General features: G+C 40.1%; 1 protein-coding gene across 1 annotated transcript; it reads left to right on the top strand.

Moving 5' to 3' along the window:
• Window positions 1-11,115: 11,115 nt before the first annotated feature.
• On the top strand, window positions 11,116-20,423 carry osr1 (odd-skipped related transcription factor 1). The gene is made up of 3 exons (XM_071535505.1): window positions 11,116-11,353; window positions 16,817-17,512; window positions 19,691-20,423. Exons 2-3 carry the CDS (start codon window positions 16,845-16,847, stop codon window positions 19,821-19,823), a joined length of 801 nt encoding a protein of 266 aa, XP_071391606.1. The 5' UTR covers window positions 11,116-11,353; window positions 16,817-16,844; the 3' UTR covers window positions 19,824-20,423.
• The last annotated feature ends 2,936 nt before the right edge of the window (window positions 20,424-23,359 follow it).

Consider the following 23,359-nt stretch of genomic DNA (forward strand, 5'->3'; position numbering starts at 1 on the left):
TTCCTGTAAGGTCTTATTCAGGTTAAGCTGTTTACATGAACCTTTGATACCCTGTGATTGAGTCTCCCTGTTGCCATAAATAAACCAGTTAACAGAATATTTCCCCTCCCTCTTTGACTGTGGGTTTCCAAGTGCGACAGAGAGGAATGGGCCATTCATGTCAGATAAATCGGAAAACAAATTTCCTACTTGGTAGTTAGCCAGACTAACTATCATAACGTTTTTAAAGCAAGAAGAAGCCAAATCCACATCATCCTTTTCACAATGTTCATGTTTGCTTATCAATTGTTTTCTGGCTGTGATTTTTCAACCGAATAGCACATGAATGCAATGCTATTTGGCAACCGACACTGAAGTGCTGGATGTCAGAGTTTCCCATCAGCATGTTGCTGATGCACCAGAAGATGTGCATACTTTTCAAATCAACACGGGCATTAAAATAAATTACCACACCACGATGAAGTCATTTTGACAAAAATAAACCCGGCGGGATGTTCACTGTAATGGATTACCTCAAGCATTATCTCAAGCAAGTTTCAAGTCTCTGCAAGTTGATTTACATACCATAATGAAATGAATGGAAATTAATGTCTGGCTGGAAGATAGGAAAAACACATTGAAACACCTAAAAAAGTACAGTGTGCTTTGGGAAATGATGTAAAGGATATGTGAATTGTAGTAAATGGGCAAACACATGCAAAAACACTGGTATGGTCCTTTGGAAAAATGGGGCCATCCTGGTGGTTTGGCAGGTTAAGTGAATACCATGCACTTGCAATGTTGCAATGTTACAATGTTACAATGGATGTGAATTTTTGCATAAAGTTTAGGGTATAATCCATTGATGAAGTAGCTTTACTGTTATACAATTGGACAGAATCAAACATAAACCATAAACACAAACCAGCAGCTTTACAGGGCTCAATTAGTCCTTATGAGTTAGGATAATACAGGAATATGTTATCACTGGAAATTCACTTTAATTTAATTAGAGATAAATCAAACCATAGTTGTTCAATGTCCCCACACCACATGATTTAAGTTTGTCTTTGTAATTAGTCTGCATGATCATGTAACCCCCCCAAGGAGAAATTTTCCTTGAAATTTCATAAAGAGTCAAGGCTAAAAAAAAACGGCCCGCCACAGTATAACATTTTTATTAAACATAATTTGGAACCCTCATCTCTGGTTGCATCGAATCTGAATCTCTGCCAGCAAAGCGAAAGCGAGCACCGATCCGGAGGATTGTGCTGTAAAAAGCGCGCTGTAGGTTTAGTGATCCCATGTGTGCTCCAGCAAAGATAAAGATTGTTGATTTGTTCCAAATAAAGCAGCAGAGAATTCTCAGTTTTGAGTTCCTCAGTCGTTCCCATTTGAGTTGATTCCTCTGTCTTCGGAGAAACGATCCTTAAATCGTGACATTTCATAATTTTATTGGCGTCGTCATGGAGTTCCCGCTCATTCAAAATCATGTCATTTCTTGATGTATGAACATACATGCACTTGGACGCATGAGACGCACACGATGAGCAACACCATGACGTTCACATAATTTCCTCGCTGACAGCAATCCTCTGCAACAAATGATAACAGATGATAACTTAAGTATGGAGGGGAGTTACAATAAGACTCCCCTGAAGACCCCACTTCAGTTCTAAGTGTTGCGGGTGTGCTGCTCTCTAATCAAATCATGCTTTCTTCCAGGGTAAAAGTCGTTCACATCCAGGAGGTGATGAAACATTGGGCTGCTACGTGCAACAAATTGCAAAAGCGTTTTACCTCTACATGCAAGGATTCCTTCCAATCTTCTCTCCAATTTTAAGTGACACACTTTCACTTTGTAGCACTACATATGAGGTGGAAACCAGAGGACACCTGCAGCCTATTCTGAGATTTCATCAAGAAACAACACCTGAATTTGTCCGTCTTCAAGCTTTTCAAAATGATTGGCATGAACCAGAAAGTGTGACCCTATCCCACACAATCACCCTAGGTACAGTTTCCATAGTCAATTTCACATCCATTGTCAACATAGCAGCTCTGAAGCCATCATCAGTTTTTAGTCATAGGCATTTTATCAGCCTAAATCACAAAGTGGGACTTCAACAAGAGCATCCCAGCATCCCACTAAATGAGACACCATAGATTTACCCTATTTGACCAAATTAAAGGAATAGTTCACCCAAAAATGAAAATTCCGTCATCTTCTACTCACCCTCATGCCAAATGAAACACAGGTGAAATTTGTTAGTCCATATAACACACAGGGAGGTTGCCAGCACAACTTGGTAGCAGCCTTCTCCAAAACAACTGAAGTCAATGGGGACCTGTTCTTTAGAGCTCCAAAACAAAAACAGCCAAACAATCACACTGTGAATAGAAAGACCTATACACCATTATTTGTTGCAAATCAATCAGCTGGAGTTAAGATTTGCACTAAATGATGGTGTAAATATACTGTAGGTCTTTTTGGAACTCTGAAGAACTGGTCCCCACTGACTTCAGTTGTTTTGGAGAAGGCTGCTATGGAGTTGTGCTGCAACCTCCCTGTGTGTTATATGGACAAACTTCACCTGTGTTTCAACTGGCATGAGAGGGAGTAGATGATGACAGAATTTTCATTTTTGGGTGAACTATTCCTTTCAATTCTGGTGTTGGATATGATCGCTTGTGGGAAATCTTCTCCACATTGGAAGGAATGAATCCAAACTTTTTTTTTTTTGCCTTTTTTTCCCCCCTATTTTCTCCCAGTTTTGTTGTTTCCAATTCCCGATGTGAATCCAAACTTCAGAGTGAAATCCAAAAGAGTCTCCTAAACAGCAGGGAGTGGGTGCTCCGTCCAAAGAAAGCTGGACGCTCCAACGTTAGATCTTTTGCCTGTCTTGTTCCTTTGGTATTCTTACCATCACATCATGTTTACCAGGTTGGTAAACATGAAGGTACTGCGTGCAGTTTACCAATGTCACCTTACATGATTTCGCAGTTACCTCTTGCTGCCATGTGGGGCCGCCACATGCAACATGTAAAGTTACCTGGTGTAACTTTAGGCAATTCACAGGTCTGGCCTAGTTTATTCAGGGGCTTCTTTCCTGAATGCATCAGCGATCGAATTGTCCCTTGGACCGATGATACTTCATACTTATGGATAGGGTTATTTCTGACCAATTATAGAAGCAAAGTGTTGAATTTACTTACAGTATATGGTCATTGTATATGTATATGGTACATGTGAACACAAGTGGTTCCCTGCCCAAAAAGGAGTTCAGAGTGCTTGATGCTTTCTCAGTCAAACTGCTTCCATAGAGGAAACCTAGGCCAGATCTATGAATTGCTGATATTTGAATATGAATCTAATGAAAAATAAGTAATTCATGGGTAAAGATTCAGGCAAGCACTCTCTGGGTTTATTTGATTGTTAAAGGGTTATGACACTCATGGATGAGGAAAAAGGCAAAAAAGTGAAATGCATCAGTATTTTCCTTTGAAGTGGTAATCCCCAAGTTTCTTGTTTATGTATTTTTTTTTATTTAGTCTCCATCTTTGTTGCTCAGCGCTCATTGTTGTGGTGTTTCTGCACTGCACTTCCCAGAGATCACCTGTCAATCAGTGGGTCCAGTACCGTGACGTCTTTTTCCTTGGATTTGCTATTGCCGAAGTTTGAGTTCCTGTAGGTGGCGCTCTTTACTATCGCTGCTCATGCTAATGACCCAGTTCTTCTTGTATTTGTTCCAAACAAACCAGAAACGTAAAATGCATCACTTCCAGAGGATTTTTCCCAGGAAAGAGCTATCAGACACCAGGGGCTGTATCCACAAACATTCTGGGAATCCTCTCAGAGAGTCTTATCTTAGCCTAAAACTTCCTAGCAAGGAGTCCTAGCCTAGGAAAGTTCTCAGAGCGACTCTGAGCAAGGAATGGACAAGAACTTTTATCTTAGTGAGGAGGTGTGGTTGACCCCATTGCTAGGTGTGATGCTCTCTTTGGACGCTGTCATTGGTTGATCAAGAAAAATCAACACACCTCTTTTTGTCATCCAGAATGAACACAAGGAATTACACAAGATAAAACACAATTTGCGCATGGTTTGCTTATACTACCAAAAATAAAAACAAATAGAGCTGATTGGACAAAATCTTTGAAAACCGTACGTTTTAATACTTCAGTCCTCACAGGTTGACGCATTATGCCTTTATTTGGGTGAATGCAGTAATGTTATTACACTTTCATTTAATTAGATTTGGTGAAAATGGCTCAAGACTTAGTAGTATTGGTATAATTTATAGACTATATTGGCAAGCCTATATGAATAGGATTTTTGAACAAGAGTATATTGCAGATGATGCGGACATGTGTCCCATCAGTGACCAGACAATACAGAGAAAACTCGCTGTATCCATCTTAGTACTAGGAAGCTTTGTGGATATGGCCCCAGGTGTTCAGAACAGCAAATGTAATAGCTTTAATGAAATGGATCTAGGTTGACTCACTATTGTGTTATATCAATATGTGATAGAGAGGCATTTACTTAGATGAAAATTTCAAAAAAAAAAGTTCAATGACAAAATCACAAATTCCTGGAGCGAGTTCTTTTGACATCATAGTACCATATGCATATACTCTTCATTTTACATATTCTGCAGTGTCTTTTTTATCCTTCTATCTGGCTTTAATCATTAGAGTACTGCAAACTAGATTGTTCTTTTTGTCCTACGTCTTCATTTGAGCAATATAACTCTCCAAATATGAAACACATCAGGCTAATATAAAGTCTGCATTGAACAGGCCAGATTTATTAGAACATGGTAATGTTCCAAGTCATTTGAATTTCTTTTTTAAATTTACTTTTTGTAAGGCAGGGTTCAAATTTCTTGCCATCTGATTAGGTTAAAATTGGTTATGCCTGATAAATGGTCAGGTGAATTGGCAGCAATGATCAAAACTGCATGCAGGGAAAACTGAAACGACCCACTTATTCCTAGTTCCACTGATACTTTGCATTCACAATTACACATCTTAACCAATTTTTCTCAGTCCGTTTTTTGGAAGACAGATCGAAATACTCTGAGGATTCATATCACAAACACATAAAAACGTTGTGGAACCTGAAAGATTACGTTTTGTAATAGGAATATGCGTTGACCAAATGTGACTTGATATTGATACAGTGACATATACCTACTATATTTACCCCCCCCACCCCACCCCCACCCACCCATTATTACCTCCTTACTTCAATCAGTGGTGTCTGAGATATTGTTTGAAATGGACAAACAGATGATCAAATACACAAATGAATGCACTGAGATTCTTTGTTTGGAACAAAAACACTCACTATACACTATACTATACAGCAGATTCATTCATCTAATCATGAGCAATGATATTGTAGTGTGTAGCTTGAGATGTCACCAAGCTGCTGTTACCTTGGCCATTCTGTAGGTTCAAAGCAGAGAAGCAACCACCTCCTCCAAACCAAGATCTACCAGAAATAGGATAGTCTGATTGTGAATTGGTGAGTTAGTGCGGTTCACAGTTCACTGGGGAATCATGGATCACCGACCAAGGATTCAGTAAGCAATATCCTGAATCGACCCCTAACAGCCAGTCACACGTGCTGATGCTTAATGGCACTTGACATAGCAACAGAGTTCATTCTCAGATCCACGGTTGCTCATCTTAACTGGCCGCTCGCTCTGCCTTGCATTACACGACTGAATGCAAAACTCCAAACACGAAAATGAGCTTGATGAAGTAGAGATCCAACCATAACATATGTAATGCTGTGGCTAATGTGCGCTGCTACTGTAAACAAGCACATCCTTTCCAAAATGGAGAGAGCATATCTGGGATTGCTCCATCTATGACTTTGTTCCTGAGAGGCAACTGTTTCAGACTAGCTGTTTCGTGAGTTTAGAGCCTGCTGTGATCTAAAGCCCGACATTGGCAGTCTTTCTTTAAAGGTGCGCCGTGTGGCTTTTTAACCTCAATTATTATTACCACATTACAGTTTTTCTCATTTGCTTGAACACATTTCTCCATTCAAAACTGTTCACACACAGGCCTAAACTGAAAGTTGCTGGCCAAAATGACACATTCTGTTTGCAAAATGGTCTAACACTCACAAAACATTAAAAACATGCAACAAAAGAAATTATTTCCATCAAACAACACAACTTGTGGTCAAATTAATATATTCTTTCAATCAATCATTACACAATGGACAAGAAAATACAAAATACAGCTATCAATATGAACCGGTTCAATCTTAATTTGTGCTATATGCCTGTGCCATTTGTTGATACTTTACATAGTTATAGTATGTGCCATACTTTTCAAACTCAGAAATGCTGAATACTGTAAATAAAAATAAAATAAACATACAGTAAAAGCAACCAAAGGAAACTTATGGGTGGAAATATCCAAAAAACAAAATAAATAGTTGAAATACTTCACACTTATTCCATTCGTTCCTGGCGATTCGGCCACAGGTTCTCATCAACATCGCACTGGATGTTTTCCCTTGCAATGCACCGAGGGAAAAACCTCGGGAAAAGACACAGTTTGTTCTGCCAACAGTGCAATACAGTAAAGCTGAAATACACAGTGGTATACAGTAACATTGTGACTTACCTATTCTCATTCCGAAAAAGTCTGACAATAGATGACAATCTTTGATCTATGCTTGCAAATAGCAACACAGAGGTGGCATCTTTTATAGATGGATAAGGACTGATTGCTGATTGAAGAGTTGTGCAAAGGAGTTTCACACAGGTGCATTAGAGATTCATATTTATGCAAGTAATTTCTATCAGCTGTGAATAGGTGTTTTCCTTTTGTTTAACACAGTTAATCCAATAGAGTTTTGGGTCTTTCTATGAGATCTGTGTTAACTGTTTTGAAAAAAAAAAATGTGTGAAACCAATGAAAAAGTGTTAACACATTTGCAAGAGAAGACTTCTGTTGTGCTAAGAAGATGATGATGAAGATCAAGTTTCATTTCATTTCATTACGCGTGTCTTAGCAATCGAGAAAAACTGTAATTGTGAGACAGTAGTATAATTACTGTAAACGAACGAGACAAATTCTGAGGAGATTGACAAGACAGCCTCTACCAGCTTCTACGCTATATTTTACATTGTGTACTACTGGGTTGGGAAATCTGCTGGTTTGCTTTACAGCACAAGGGGAGATTGCTTTACAGCACAAAACAGGAAGAGGACACTGTTTATTCAGCGCAAAGCTGGAATAATTTCCTGTCAGTGGCAGATGGTGGAACATGTTTAGCTTCTTCAGTAAAGCCAAATATGCCAGGGAGGGGGAGGGGGAGGGGGGACTGGAAACAATGGTTTATGGGAAATGTAGTCTTAATTTGGAGAAATGCTAGCACTAACAATACCACTAGTGTGTAGGGATGGGACGATATGCCTATCTCACGATATGATTCGATACGCAATATGGGATTGACGATTCAATTTGACCGCGATATGATGTCATAAATAAAAGGTCAGTGACAACAAAGTCTGACTGTGCATAATTATGTTTATTTCTCAGACACAAATCTTTCTAGTAATGACATTGGCTTGCTAGAATGTAAACAACAATTTAAAAATGTCATTACAAAGTGACAATAATATAATTTGGATGGAGAGCTTGTGAAATCGTGATGGTCAAGTCGTCTCATTTGTGATTACTACAGCAGAATAACATGGAGCTGATATCACGTTTAATTTTTCTGCCCCACGATATGCATTGTCACATTTTTGTATTGCGATATATTGAATTTCGATACATCGTCCCATCCCTACGAGTGTGAGATAAAGGCTCACACTTTGACTGAACAATACGTAGTTGTCATATATGTAAAATGGTTAATTTACGCATCAAAAATGTAAAGGACAAGGCTGGTAACTTTTTTTTTTTTCTTCTTGGTTGTTTGTGTGACCCTGGATGGAGGGATATGGGTGGGGGTCAGTAAGTACATGTAACCATATTCCAACCTGAATATATTTTGTAGTGTGAAAATGTAAATAAAGTTGTTAAAAAAAACAGTAGGGTAGCCTCGACTGGAGCAGCAAATCACATCATGTCTTAATTCTCCATTTATCATATTACAGCTGAATGTTAAGTAGGCTGATATTATGTGGCTGATATTTGCCTTTTATTAAAAATGGGATCTGCTCCAGTCCAGTGTCGTCCCACTTCTGATATGATGAATATGATAGATTTTGATTTATGACTTATTTATTGTAGAATTGATCAATACTACATTGGTTGTCTTTGGGAAGCCATTAACTTAAGTTGATTGTAATGAGTCAATTCGATGAGGTTCCACCTAAGTATGCATGAATATGTTATAATAATAATAATAATAATAATAATAATAATAATGATTATTATTATTATTATTATTATTATTATTATTATTATTATTATTAGTTCCAATGGAGAGTTTTAGTGTCCCATGGTCTCATGGTGTTTCAGAGGCTTTTGCACCCTAAAAATGTGTTTAAAGCTACTCAATATCAGCACAAAATATCAACTATAAACAGCTTCAATCAAACAATATTAGTATTGGTATTGTCCTTCAACACCCATATCAATCGAGCCCTAATGTTAAGCATTTGCATGTCATTTGCTTGCCGTGTCCTGCAGAAGCCTCCCTCCCAATTCCTCCCTCTATTATTACTGTAATTTACGGGCCGTATCGCCTCCCATGTGTATAAAATAACACTGGGACCGAGCCAGACGGATGAAAAAAACAACTGGAAAATGTCAAAACATGCTTTGGAATCAGTGAGAACACCGACATCAATTTTCGGGCCCTTCCGGTCAACTCGACTGTTTTTGGAGCCTCTCGTCCTCCATCATACGAAGCCTTCACCAGCATGGAGGTTTCATTTTCTGCAGTGTCTATTTTAGATGTGCCGGGCTGCCCGCTTCCTCTAGCCCCGAGTGTTTGGATTACAACTGAAGTGATGTAAATAGCTTGTACAGCGTATGTAAGTGATCTGTAAACATGGTTTCAGAGGAGGGTCACTGGGCCGCTCTGATTTCCTTGAGAGGCCTTTATGTGCTGTTCTCTAAGTGTTTCTATGTGTATCTGCATGTGTGTGTGTGTGTGTAGAGACTAAGTGCTAAACTGCCTCACACTGGGCACTCGCACCAAAACCATCCTTTACAGTTTGTGTTCCTTTACCTCTGGAAAAAATGTAAATTATGCCTGGCCAGCGTTTTATTATTGCACATCGACGCTGAGTATCCGCTAGGCTTCTGTGGCAGTATCTCTGATTAATTCCTAAGGTTGCACTCATAAACTTGGCGCTGTGATGCAATGTGAACACGTTCCTGCCAAGCGTTCTCATAACAGTGGGGCAGAGTAAGCCAAGATAATCCACTCCGTGCCATTTTCAGTCATACGGACTGTACAGTAGAATCGTATTTGTTTCTTTCATTATAAGGTCGCTCTCACGGCTGAAATCTCAGTTTTTGGCTGGCGATGGGAATCACAGAGCTGCACATTAGCAGAGTTAATGCTTGACAGCGGGGAGACACCATAATGGCCCATGCTGCCAATGTGCTGAACCAAAGCAGATGAATCAAAAGACAAGCTGAAGTTGATTTGTGACCCAAAAAAAAAAAAAAAAAAAAAAAACATTTTCACCAGCAGATGGCAGATTTCATTCACTGTAACAAGCCTAGAGAGCTGCTCCAGTCTGTTCTACTGAGCTACAGGGAACATCATTAACATCACAGGCTGCTTGTTCACAAGTAAAAGACCACAGGCTATTAACTGGTCAAACCTGCATGACCTCCAGTATGTTACCCTGTTCAAAATGGAGGCATTTCAAACTGACATAATGTTCAAGCTTAACAAAAATGATTTTTTTTTTGTGTGAGCAATGGCTTTGGTTATTATGCATGTGCTCATAGTTAAGTGAAACAACACAAGTTTCATTTCAGTCATGGATGACTGTAATTGTTGAAGTGACAGTTGTATTTGTTTTTATGCAAAAAAAAAAATGCAAATTTGGGAAACAATGCAAAAATGAAAAGATTTGCAACAACAAATGCTGCAAAAAGTAGATTTTTTTTTTTTACTTTTTGCATAAAAAAAACAGCAAATTGATATAGCCTATAATCATTTGCTGCAACTGCTTCTTCTACTACTACTATTACTACTAATACTGCTAGTACTGCTACTACTACTACTAGTAGTACTACTGCAAATATAATAGTAACAACAACAACAATAACAATAATATTAATAATAATTTAGTCATCTGATAAAACATTTACTGACCATCTTTAAAAACTGACAGTACAACTGACCCTCTGCATTGATGTCTCAGGCCTATAGGGTTCGTTATCCCCATTCAATACAGTACAGTTTACATGTAACATTTCCCAAACAAGTCATTTTGTTTCTTTCAGCGTTCATATCAATTTGATTGACAGGTGTCAGGCACGTAAATGCCAAATATGAATTTATAGTATATGAGTTTGCATCTTTACTACACTAAACCCCGTTGTATCTAAAAGCATTTTCGAACCCGCACGTGTCGATGGGGACAAAGTGAAGCAACGACTGATGACTAACAAGATGTTATGATCTGGTGAGTGTGACAAATTATTATTATTATACACATGCGCATTTCTTGCACGGAGAGAAGAAACGCGCCTGGAGGCAAAATTGTTCCTGCCTGCTCCCAGATAGACTATGACTTTTTTTTTTTTTTTTTTTTAATTATTATTATTATTATTATTATTCCTTCCAATTGAATTGTCAATTTTTTTGCTTGACCTTTGCTCTTCATCCTAATGATGAAACATTCTAATTCTACCCAGTCATATCCAATGGACGCCCAGGGGCTGACATAAAAGAAAACACGAGAAGATGACAGAAAACATGATTTTTTTTTTTTTTTTTACCTTACACTATAAGCTCATGCAGCAAGGGGAGTACTGTACTGTATTGTGTTGCATTGTGCTGTACAGTATGTGGGCTTGGCTTGAGTGACGCTGCCTGGTGGGAGTCGAGCTTTTTTTTTTTTTTTTTTTTTTGCGCTGCAATAAAGAGGCGGCGGAAAGCTCTGACCGCAGAACAGTGGAGAGGCGTCCCGAACCGACAAGACACCGCCGTGCCTCCTCGGTCTCTCTCTTGACCCGATAGTAACCCGAACAGCAGCGGACTGAACATGCTGCCGCTCCGGCCGTCCCATTAACCCTAACCCCCCGAAGAACAAGGCTGCGCAAAACTTCACTTCCAAAAAAAAAAAGAAAAAAAAAAAGACTTTGACCCTTCCGACGGGACCCTTTGCGCTTTGGAAGGAGAACCCTAAACCAGCTGTTATTGGTAACTATTCACTCTTATCTATTAACTATTTCAAATTAGAATCAGAGTTTGGCGTGAAATGCCCCCAAAAAATCACTGCAACATCCTATAGGGGAAACAGGGATTGGAAACAAGCTTTTTTTTTTTTTTTTTAAACGATTTGAAATGAGTTGACGCGTGCAGAGGCAACCTGCTCAGCCTTTGACTTTATTATTATTATTGTTATTATTTTGTTCCTATTATTTTTCTTTCATAACGTCTACAATAAGTGAACATCCGCAGGAGATGTGAGGCTTTGCGTTGGAGCTGCTGCAGGTGGGATCCTTCAGATGGACTGGGGGAAGGATTTATTCAGGCCTTTAGAATATACTGTTATTACCACATCCCACCTTATTATCTTAAGCATGTTCTTCTCTGTATATGAGATGATATTTGCTAATAACTTACATGCTGTCATATTTTTTTTCTAGAAAATGCAAAACGAGCATGCAAACATCCGCGCCCATGTAATTATTGACAGCTGGATTTTTTTTTTTTTTAAATCTAAATTTTGCAAGGATGGTGTGTTTTTGCTCTATATTGATTCGCACTGTATTTAAATTTATTCACCATATAAAAGCAGATGTATACCTATATTGCGGCAGGTGTGTAGGTCTATATATGAGACCAAAAATCTAAATATTTCTGGAAAAATTCGTTCCTTTCCACGTCCATTGCGCACAAAAAGAAACTCTCCAAAGAAAGTTTCTAAGTGATAAATTGTGTGATTAGTACGATTGGCTGTTAATAGACGTATTAAATACCCTTGTGCTGTAAATAACTCAGGAGAAAAAAAAAAAAAGGGGGGTTTGTTGGAAGGAAAAGAAAAACAGTTATGGTGTAAACATCCCATCATTTTCATTTGTTTTGGCTCGGTCAAGTTCGGTCATTTCTCCCCGACTCTTGCCACTAAAATCGCCGCTAGAACTGATGAGAACGGCGTTGCGTTGGTCTCACTTGAAACTGGATGGCTTTGGCTGTGAAGTCTGGTACCTGGTCTGGGATTATTGCGCTCGGGCCCCCCCCCCCCCCCTTGTTCCTGATGCGGGGAGGAGGAGGAGGGAGGGGGGGTTAAATGCACCGAATAAAGATAAAACGAGTAAATGCTGCACGGTCAGGCAAGCTGATCTAAAGCCCCTGGAATATGCATTTCTATAGAAAAAAAAGAAAGAAAGAAAAGGGAACAACTCGGGCCTAAGCTGTTAACACCTTCGTTTGTTTTGTTTTTTGCGCTGCAGGTTTGTGAGAATCGCCTTTTTTTTTTTTTTTTTTTTTACGCCACGCCGCGGGTCTCCGCCACTATTTACCTAATTAATTGCGCCGGATTGCTTAATAAGGTTTCGGCTCAAACGGAGGCCATGTGCGTCAGATTACTGGTGTGTGTGTGTGTGTGTGTGTGTGTGTGTGTGAAGCAGGTGTGACGGGTTAAACTCAATGGCCTCTTTTTTTCATCACCTCAGTGGAGATCAGCTCATGGTCAATGTGAGTCTTGATGGCTCCTGGCGCGCGGAGGAGAGCAGACACCCCTAAAAAAAAAAAAAAAAAAAAAAGACTCTGGAGGAGACGCCGCTGCTGATGTCCCATGATGGGGTGACAACACATCAGATGGCAGTGGCGCCCCCCCCCCCACCCGCCCCGTCCCCCACACAAAAAACCATAATGTCATCTTTTAATGTCAAGTGGATGCGGTAAAGGTGTGGCGCGCTCCATCCCTTTGGCCTCAGCGAGTCCAAATTTGATTTTGTGTTTTTTTTTTTTTTTTATAATTAGAGCAAAAGATGAAGCTAAAATCTATTTGGAAATCATATGTAAAAAAATAATAAAATAAAATAAAATAAACACACCAGGGAGCATTCAGGACTAATGTTCCCTTTGGTGACCTACGGGGAATAATTTCTCCCATTGACTAAATAATAACATCTTGTCAGTCCCTATACGTTTAATAATTTATTATATTGTCCAATTAATTTTGCAGGTTTTGGTGGCAAATGACTTTGCCATAGAGTTTAATGCGTTCACACCCCCGCTCACCTGCAAGGCAACATATCGCCCTATATGTTTTTTTTTATATAGAATTTGGATCGTGTTGGGCCTGGATTTGGAACCTCTTTAACTGAATTGGGCAGAAAAAAAAAAAAAAGCCTATCCTAGACTTAACCTGATCATCGCTTTTCCATGGAGGTGATAGCCGAAATCCCAATCAACACATGCGAAGGCCATGCGAGGCGCTGAATCTCACAGTCACCGCAGTTTGGACCGTGAGAGGCCCTTAGGTATGCAGACATCAAAGGGTTAAAGGACAGGAGAGGCTCAGCAGCAGAGCGCTTATCTCCTCTAATGACCTCCTAAGTAAAAGTCAATTACTTCTGCGTCATGATCAGAAAGGAACAAACCGCAGGGGGCTTTTCGAGCTCCGCTGCTTCTAATTACAACTGTTTCACTATACTAGTTTATTGAATTTCACTGAATTGACCGACTTCTCCTCAGGGCTGCATATATTTTAAATCTAAACAAAAAAATCTATATGCCAAAGGATCAGTTCAGTTTAGTTTCACTCAAACCTTGAATTCTTTCAATTACAGGAAGAGAAAGTTCATTTTACAACAATTTGTCAAGAATGACTAAGGATCATCTTAGTTTACTGATCTTGGGAGTAATAATAATTTAAAAAAAAAACTCCCCTACCTCAATTGATTTCATTGTGAAAATGTAAATGTTTGTGAACCCCACAGCTGTATCCCAGTCAGTTAGAAACAATTATTTAAAATGTTGTGCTTCATGATGACATGACATTTGCACTTCAGTGAGCTGTGGGATTGCGGCCACTCATTACACTACACTGTAAAAATAGAAAAAAAAAAGAAAAAAAAAAAGACTTCAAAATACATGGAGGCACTTTAACTTAAAAACAACTTTTCTGACTGTGATCGTAGTGAAGAGCCAGGTCAAAGTTCATCAGTTGTTCTAATCTAGTAAAACTCACTGTGGGAATTTAAGACAATAAGTTCAATCAACAAATGTCTGGTCATGTTGACAAGTGTTTATCAGTTGAAACTACATTCCTGTGGTATTTGTTCTTTAATTAGCGAGGAGGTTTCGCTGTCAGTATTGCTAATAGTATTGCCAATTTTCATGATGGTTATCATTATTTTCATTTTTCTCAGAAAAAAGACCTATATGATTCTTATTAAACTGTTATACCCTATAGCAGGTTCTCAACCTTTTCATATTAAGCACCCCTAATTTAGTCCACATTAGGGCCCACATTTGATGAGATTTTGTCTCTCAAACCCAAATCTGAGACTATTTTTTATTAGATATGATTTTGTCCAGAATTCCATGACTATCTGTATTGTAGGTAGATAGATAACAGAGAAACTATGATCAAAACAGTCATTCTTCTACATTCTCTAATTGTGTTAACTTCTTGTAAATGAAATAATGGCTGAAGTTTAACAATTCATCAATTCGCCGGGGACCCCCTGGAACCCCCTCAATGACCCCTGGTGGTCCCCGGACCCCACGTTGAGAACCACCGGCCTATAGCATGTGCTTGGAAAATTTTTTCTTTTAAGTCGCAGCTCATGAACTCATAATTATAAATGATCTAGCAATTGTAAGATGAATTTGACAAACACATCTACATGCATGGAGTTTAGGACTAAAGTGTGTTCACTAAACTGAGTTTTTACAGTGTGCTACTAAAGCCAAACGACTGCTCATATCAGGTCTAGTGCATTAAAACGATCAGGTCTCCCACCTGCAAGGAGTGGCATGGCAGCTGTGTTGAGAACCAGAACTGAGAAACCGGGACTTGGAGCTGCCATGGCTGCTGTCCATCACAGTCTGGCTCAAACAAAGATACATTATTGTCTATTGTTATTCCTGCTTATCAAACCTGATTTAACAGCTCGCAGGTATGTCTCTGGCTGAATGCTGTCATTCTGTTTAGCTGCCTTCAACAGCCCCAGGCATGTTTCTGGGAACAGGAAACACCCACACCAAACACACACACACACACACACACACACACACACACTCATAACACACACACAAGTCTTTCTTCATGTCTGACGCATTTGTGTGTGTTAGCGCTGCCAATTGTTTTGTGTTCGCCTTCGCAGACACGTTTGCCACACACGTATATACATGCAAGCGCACACACACACACACACACACACACACACACACATTTGTCTTACTACACTTGAGAGGACTACATTTCCTAACCCCTACTCCTAACCTAAACCTAAACCTAATTCTAATCTTCCCCTTAAACCCAAGTCCTAATCCTAAACGAACCCCTTGAAAGAAATGTGGGTCAGTAAAATGTCCACATCTTTCTATCCTTGTGAGGACACTTGGCCCTCGTAAGTATAGGAACACGAGGACACACACACATACACACACACATGTTCAAAGGCAGGCTGACCTCCCTCATCAAAGTGTGGCTTTTTTTTTTTCATTGTATGTCGGCCCAAGGTTTGTGCAGGGAGTTCCTGTGGCGGTCAGGTGTGGTGCAGACAGCTTTTTAGCTTTTAGCGCTCTCTTTAGGTTTCAATCCAGCTGGGACTGAAAACCAATGGGGCTCCTCCATAACGTTCAGCTAGCTCACTTTATAGTGTGGGGCCTTTTTTTTTTTTTTTTTTTTTTTACATGCGCTGCCTTAATGTGCTGATAATGAGGCCCCTTCAACAGCTCTATCAGCAGCAAGCTGGGCTAGATGTGTATTGGCTCCAGATAGAGGTGTGTGTGTGTTGTTTTTCAATGGGTGTGTGTGTGTGTGTGGGGGGTGGGGGTGCTCACATTCGGGCTGGGGGAGGGGGGGGTGTGATCTACAGTCTGCCCTTATTACGTGTAACATTATTATTATTTATTTCACCTTATATTATACTAATTTTACCATTCTATATATTAAACGGTTAGGGTTTTCCCCTCTTAAGCTAAGCCTCCATATCATAATGTACACCTATCTAATAAGAAATGGCAAAAAATACTTTTCTTTCCTTTAAAACCCCTTTTCATTGCATTCTATGAAATATAGCATTATCAAAAGCAAAATTAGCCAGTGATTTATCTTATATGTTTATCTTAAGTGTTTGTTGGTTTAGTCCACGTTCCAGTGCTTTCATCCCTGTGTGTTATTCATTTGCGAGTCGTGAATGCAAACACATGTCACATTACTCGTCCTCTTGTGCTGTCATTCCTCGTGAATTAATGTTACATGCTGTTAGTAACAATGTAAAACAGCTCTCTGAATATATATTTGTTTCGCAATAAAAAAGCTGTGATCAAAGCCAATAGTAATCTAAGTTACCATCCTAAATTTATTTCCTCAATTTGAGTAGATGTTATGAAACCATTAGAAACCATTACAAGTAAATCAATGTGACTTGGCCCGATAGATACCTATTGCCATCTGCTAATGTTTTCTTTCTCTTCCAGAAGGAACATTGGATTTAGTGCAGCAGCCATGGGCAGCAAGACTCTTCCAGCACCGGTCCCTCTTCACCCTTCCCTACAGCTGGCCAACTACTCCCTCCTGCAGAGCTCCACAGGCCTCCAGCTGCCGGCAGACCACTTCCCTGGCATCTACAGCTTCAGCGCCCTCCACGCCATCCACCTCCACCAGTGGACCCTGGGCTACCCGCCTTTGGCCCTGCCCCGCTGCACCATCTCCAAGTTGCCTGCCCAGTTCTCGTCCATGGCCTCCATTCCCATCTTCCCCCACCTCCTTCAGCCCAAGCAGGACTCAGCCGGGCTGCTGCAGGGCTCCAAGAACAAGCCCCGCTTCGACTTCGCCAACCTGGCGACGGCGGCCACCCAGGAGGATCCCCTGAAGGCGGAGGACCTGAGCATGACGGGCGCGGCGGCGGCACAGGCTTCATCTCACCACGCGACCTCGGCCGGCCTGGGATGCCTCCTGGACGTGACCAAGCTCTCCTCGCCGGAGCGCAAGCCCAGCCGAGGCCGACTGCCCTCCAAGACCAAGAAAGAGTTTGTCTGCAAGTTCTGCGGCCGCCATTTTACCAAATCCTACAATCTGCTGATCCATGAGCGGACGCACACGGATGAGAGGCCGTATACCTGTGATATCTGCCACAAGGCCTTCAGAAGACAAGACCACCTCCGGGACCACAGGTGAGAACCATACATCAGCCTAGCGTCTCAAATCAGATCCCATCCATAACACTGTCTTTACTTCATGAGTAATTTCTTAAGAGCTTATTAGAGTTGTAATTATTGCTGTACTAAACACCTATATTGCAGTTATGCTGCAGTAAAGTGCAATTCTGCACACGTATATTGATCCAGACCCTATTTCATACATTGTGTAGTCACATTATCATAAAGAAATCAGCAGCCTATTATGCATCAAAAAGTAATCAGTGTGGTTAACATAGTAGCTAAACCTTGTGGACTGATTTCAGTAATGTATGGCCACATAGCCATATATATAAATATACATGAAAGGGCAAATCAATGTTATCTGTTTGATATGCAGCATTGCAAATACTTCAGGGGTTTCTACAGAGAATATTTATGATGTGTAGTTTCAGGGTTGGTTAAAGGCATACAGTATAAGGCTTAGTGGAGAACGGTTGAATTAGTTGTCAAAGCTTAAACAGACAAAGAACATAATGGATCTACCAAAGTAAATGCAAATCCACAGTATGCATTTGATAAGCAGCAGTCGTTCAGAGGCTGTCTGATGCTGAGAGGCTTACTACAGGATCATCATTTTTGTCATCAATCAACATTGTAATAATAGAAACCAGTCAGCAGCAATTTGATGATCCAGGATCAGGGTGACAAAACCTTCCATTAGGCAGAATGTACAGATCTAATAGGTATGCTACAATGAAACATGCAGGATATTTTGCGATAATGCAGTTTCACAGCTGTGGCTTATATGGATAAGTGTTAACAGCTAACAGTTAACAACTGAAAGTTAACAGTTTTGGCAGAAACCATTTACGGGGCCAAATAGAGAGGCAATACAGAGATGTTAAAAGCATTGCTTTTTTGAACCAATCGCAACTATAGAGCACAGACAAATGCATTCAGTTCCCTTAAAGCTGCATTAGAAAACTTCGTACTTTGGCGGCCCCAAATGGCAGTGAGAGGCAACTGTTTCAATTGTCAGGACTTCAAGAGCCAGAAATCCTGTAAAGTGAAATTGGTCAAAGAAATGTCTTCTTTTGCCGCGTAGATGTCATGTCGGATTTATCATACATATGAGCCGCCGATTGGGAAGAATTCTTCCTATCAGCCTCCTAGTGGTAACTACAACTAGGACGTGGGAATTTTTTTTTGGCTCCGATATTTCCCACTTGGAGTTACAAATTGCCTAAGTGTGTCAACACGGGTGGCAAACATGGCAGGGAATCCATCAATGTCTTCAATCCAAGATAATAAAAGTCGAAATGATCCGTTATATTCATGCTAATCCAATCGACTCTACCTACGAAAAAGTGAATAGTATCTGCTGCAGTTTGTTGATAGACGTGATTTTGGATGTGGGCGGTCCAACGAGTTAAACGCACGAACACCTCAAAGCTGTAGCAGCTAGATGTCATCCCATTCTTCCACTTCTTTCGAAATGACATGAACACAGCATTAGTGTGTGGGGTGGAGGTGGTGAAGAGGTTCAGCCATCGTTGGATTTCTCTCTTCAGTTTGGATCTGTCACTTCTTATGGGGAGAAGATCTCCTAGCATTGACTATACTGACACCAGAATTGAATTTGGGTCGATAGGGTGACAGCTTGACAGTCAGGGCTGTCCATGGTGGAGTTACTACTGTAGCTAGTATGAGTATGAGCGACATAGAGGATGGAGGTGGAGGTGACAGGAGCAAGTTCTAGAGTAGTGGTTCTCAATGTGGGGTCCGGGGACCACCAGTGGTCCTTGAGGGCATTCCAGGGGGTCCCCAACAAATTCATAAATTGTTGAACTTCAGCATTATTTCATTTACAAGAAGTTAACACAATTAGAGAATGTAGAAGAATGACTGTTTTGATCATAGTTTCTCTGTTATCTCTCTACCTACAATACAGATAGTCATGGACAAAATCATATCTAGCAATAAAAATATTGTCAGATTTGCGTCTGAGAGAAAAAATCGCATCATATGGGGGTCCGTGGCCCTAATGTGGACTAAATTAGGGGTCCTTGATATGAAAAAGGTTGAGAATCACTGTTCTAGAGGAAAGGCAAAAAGAGGAGCATAAACCAACAGCAGTGTGATGACTGAATACTGATGATGATGATGTTATTCTGAAATACTGACAGTGTTTTGTTGTGTTCCACCCTGCAGGTACATTCACTCCAAAGAGAAGCCCTTCAAATGTCAGGAGTGTGGGAAGGGATTCTGTCAGTCAAGGACTCTGGCTGTCCACAAAACATTACATATGCAGGTCAAGGAACTAAAGCCACCCAAGATGAAGTGATTTTGACAGCATATAAGGGATGGGGACACTGGAAAAAACCAAATGACCCAAAGACAACAATGACAATCAAGCAAAAACCAAAGACTTTTGTTCATCTCAACCGTTGGAAGCATATCTCTCCACTTGTATAGAACATGGGAACATTACTCAAGGATGAAATATTTCACCAGCCAAAAAAAACATTTTTTTTTCCAGCCCTGGATTTCTACAGAGAATATTTATGAAGAGTAGTTTCTCCACGATCAGTTAAAAGCATATAAGGCTTAGTGGAGAAGTGTATGCCTAGTTGTCAAAGCCGAAATGGGCACAGAACCCAGTGGATCTATGGAATGTGAAATCGACCTCAGAAAAAAATAATAAAAACTTGCGGCTGCTCATTCCAAATACTTTGCTACAAAAGCTTTTAATCCAAAGACACTGTAAAAGGGACACTCCGACTCTTATGCAATTTTTTTTGTAAACAACTGAAAATGATTGAAGCCATGTTAGCCTAGCCGCCTTTTCCTCCTTTTTAATATCACATTCCAATGTTATTTTTGTACAGATATATCTAATTGTATTTTTGCACTTTAACCTGATTATTGATTATTTACATATATCACTGGATTTCTTAAACTTATTTTCAAAATGAATAGTCATTTTCTAAATAAAATATTTTACTGTTGTTGCTTGGTTCTTTGAGTAATATAATGCTGTACATTCAAATATTTTGAAATATGAGATAAGAATGGAGGTATGGAGGTATGTCAACAGGTGCTTGTAAATCAATGGAGCGACTACTATACTTTGTTATTTTATAGTATATTTACTACTACTAAAATTTTACATTATTTTTATTAGTAGTAGCAGTAGTAGTAGTACTAGTACTAGCAGTGGTAATTATAGTAGTAGTAGTGGTAGTGGTCGTAGTAGTGGTAGTAGTAGTAGTAGCAGTATTTAATAAATGCTACAGCTCACCAATTCACCAGCAATCCACCTACAATGGGCTTAGACAAATAGTGTATGTATGTAACTAGAATATTTTCTATTCCCACAGTCCTGTCATGTGGCACCATGTCCACCATATGGAGTCAAAGGCATGGTGTGGAAAGTGTTTTCAACAGGCCTTAGTTCAGAAGTGCTGACAGAGCCCTTGCCAAGTTCTTAAAATCAAAGAAAGACTCCATTTCTTCATTGACATTCATGATTTTTCGGTCCGAGCAATTACCTTGGCTGTTTAGGTGAACCTATAGGTCCGTCCACCATTCATAAATATTTATGAGCATGTCTGCAGAGACAAGAAGACGTTGTAATATCAAGCAGACCTTGCTGAAGTGCCCCTCTGGCACATTTGAGTTGCAAGTCTTCATGGTTCCGCTTTGGTACCTGGACAGAGTTAGCCAATAGCAACCATTTTTTTATTACTTTGAGTTTACTTTACCCTGACCTTTATTCAGACCTTATGCCTCACCCTAACTCTAAACAGAGACATATACTGTAGATTGCAGATGATAGGTATTTGAGGATACAATAGTTTTTTGACTTTGTAGTCTATGGTTTGTAGGCGAGGAAATGTTTGCAGCAGCTGAACCTTTGGACCACATAGCCACTCACATACTCATGTTGCTGCAATACCTTTGATGCCACAGTTGGCTAGTTCTGTGGCTCTGCAGCATGTGCCATCGTGACCCGTGAGTCAGACACTAGAGCAATTCATTTGACTCATCAACACATCTTCAACCACAGAGAGGGGGAACTAATCCGTGAAATCAGCTACTTTAGTGTTTGGTTGGAATTAAAAACCTGCAGGCTCTTGTGTCATGATAGCACATGACTTGGACCCACAGAGCTAGTCAAACATGGCCTACAGAGTGGAGCATGAAGATGTGGTTCCTAGTCTGAATCTAGAGGTACTGTAGAGTTCAGGGTTTTCTACTGTAGCCCTCTCACCTCAATCCACAACCCGAAGGTCAGGATTTCTAGCCCTCTCTTTGGAGACGCAATCATGAAAAATGAGAACCATAGGTGGTCTTGGGTGGCAGAATGGTCTACTGTTCAGAGCAACCATCTTGTAACTGTGATAGCCGATGTCTATCCCTGCCGAAGTGCTAATGAACAAAACACTGACACCTTACTTGCCCCGGGACAGGTGCCATATGCCTGAATAAGACAATGTTGAATGAGGATATGCAAGGTATTCTTAATTCTGCTCTGGGTAACATGGCAGTTGTGGACTCTATATTTCTCAATAACAAAAAAACACTACTTTAAGCATTACTTGTTCTTGGCATCTTTGCATGTGGGCGGCCCCAAATGGCAGCGAGAGGTAACTATATTTGGAGGACTTCAACAGCCAGAAATATGGGCAGTCATTGATGCTTGAACTGAATCGTTGTATGCAAAAATTGAAACTGAATTGCAGAAAGTAATGGTTTGAATTTGATTTTGGTCATTCATGCTTTCAAATTGTAACTTTTTTTCAAACTAGTCTGAGGTACAAGTTCAGCCCTCTTTCGAATTCAGTTCTTGCAATTCAATTTGGGTGCAACTAGCTTCAGGTATGTTTGATTTACTGGTACTGTTCTCTGCTTCGGTGTACTGTGCTGCAATTGTGGCTAATGTTGGGCTCAGATTACAGGAGTTTTTTTGCAGATTTATCCCCGATTTATCCCCGATTTATCCCCGATTTATCCCCGATTTATCCTCGATTCGCCCCTCTCGACAACCGGAGGAGAAATCTGGATCTGGGTCGGTACCGATGTTCGGCACAGAATATCTGGTAATGTGAGCTGTTTACAAATCAGATCTTAACCCTCCCGAATTGTTCGCAGGGCCGCCCCGATAATTTCTAACCTGTTTGATATTTGCGAGTTCAAATCTGAACGCCGACGTCACCGCTCATTTTCCTTATGCCTTTCAACATTGGACAATACAACTTTAGTGTCCCGGCCCTTTTAGCCCTTGAGGCTAGCGATAGCATTCCAGCGTTTTTTTTTTTTGGCACTGCAAACTACCGAACACACCAAAGCCAGCTGTTCCGCCTCCATGTTTGTAAACATCTGCCTCCTGCCTCTCCATGGTCACATGAGTTGTTGCATACAGCAGCTCTCTCGGGCAAGATAATATTAATAATATCTTGTAGTGTGTGATGCACCGTTGATTTCTACACTTGTAGAGTGAGTTGGATTGGACAAAATTCAAATTCTGCAATTCAGTTTCAATTTTTGCAAACAATAATTTAATTCTAGCACCACAAATTCAAATTCATGCAATTCAAATTCATTTGAATTGCTTTTGGATTACATCTTAAATTTGGATTCTTCACTTCTTGTGTGGAGCAGATTTCCAACCAGTGACCATACCTAACTCCATAATAATAATAATAATGATAATAATAATAATAATAATATTAACAATTTGGTGAAATAGGGCAAATCTATGGCATCTCAATTAATGAGGATGGAACTTGCAGCCCCACATCCTGATCTAGTCTGATAAAACGTACAGTATGTAATGTGTCTGCTTATGTATGTGCTTGTGCGCTTCTGTGCTTGTGT

This window comes from Centroberyx affinis, unplaced genomic scaffold, assembly GCF_046629955.1.
Source record: "Centroberyx affinis isolate AG114_WGS23_722 - 3 ecotype Tasmania unplaced genomic scaffold, CSIRO-AGI_Caff_v1 ptg002724l_1, whole genome shotgun sequence".
In the NCBI taxonomy this organism is placed as follows: domain Eukaryota; kingdom Metazoa; phylum Chordata; class Actinopteri; order Beryciformes; family Berycidae; genus Centroberyx; species Centroberyx affinis.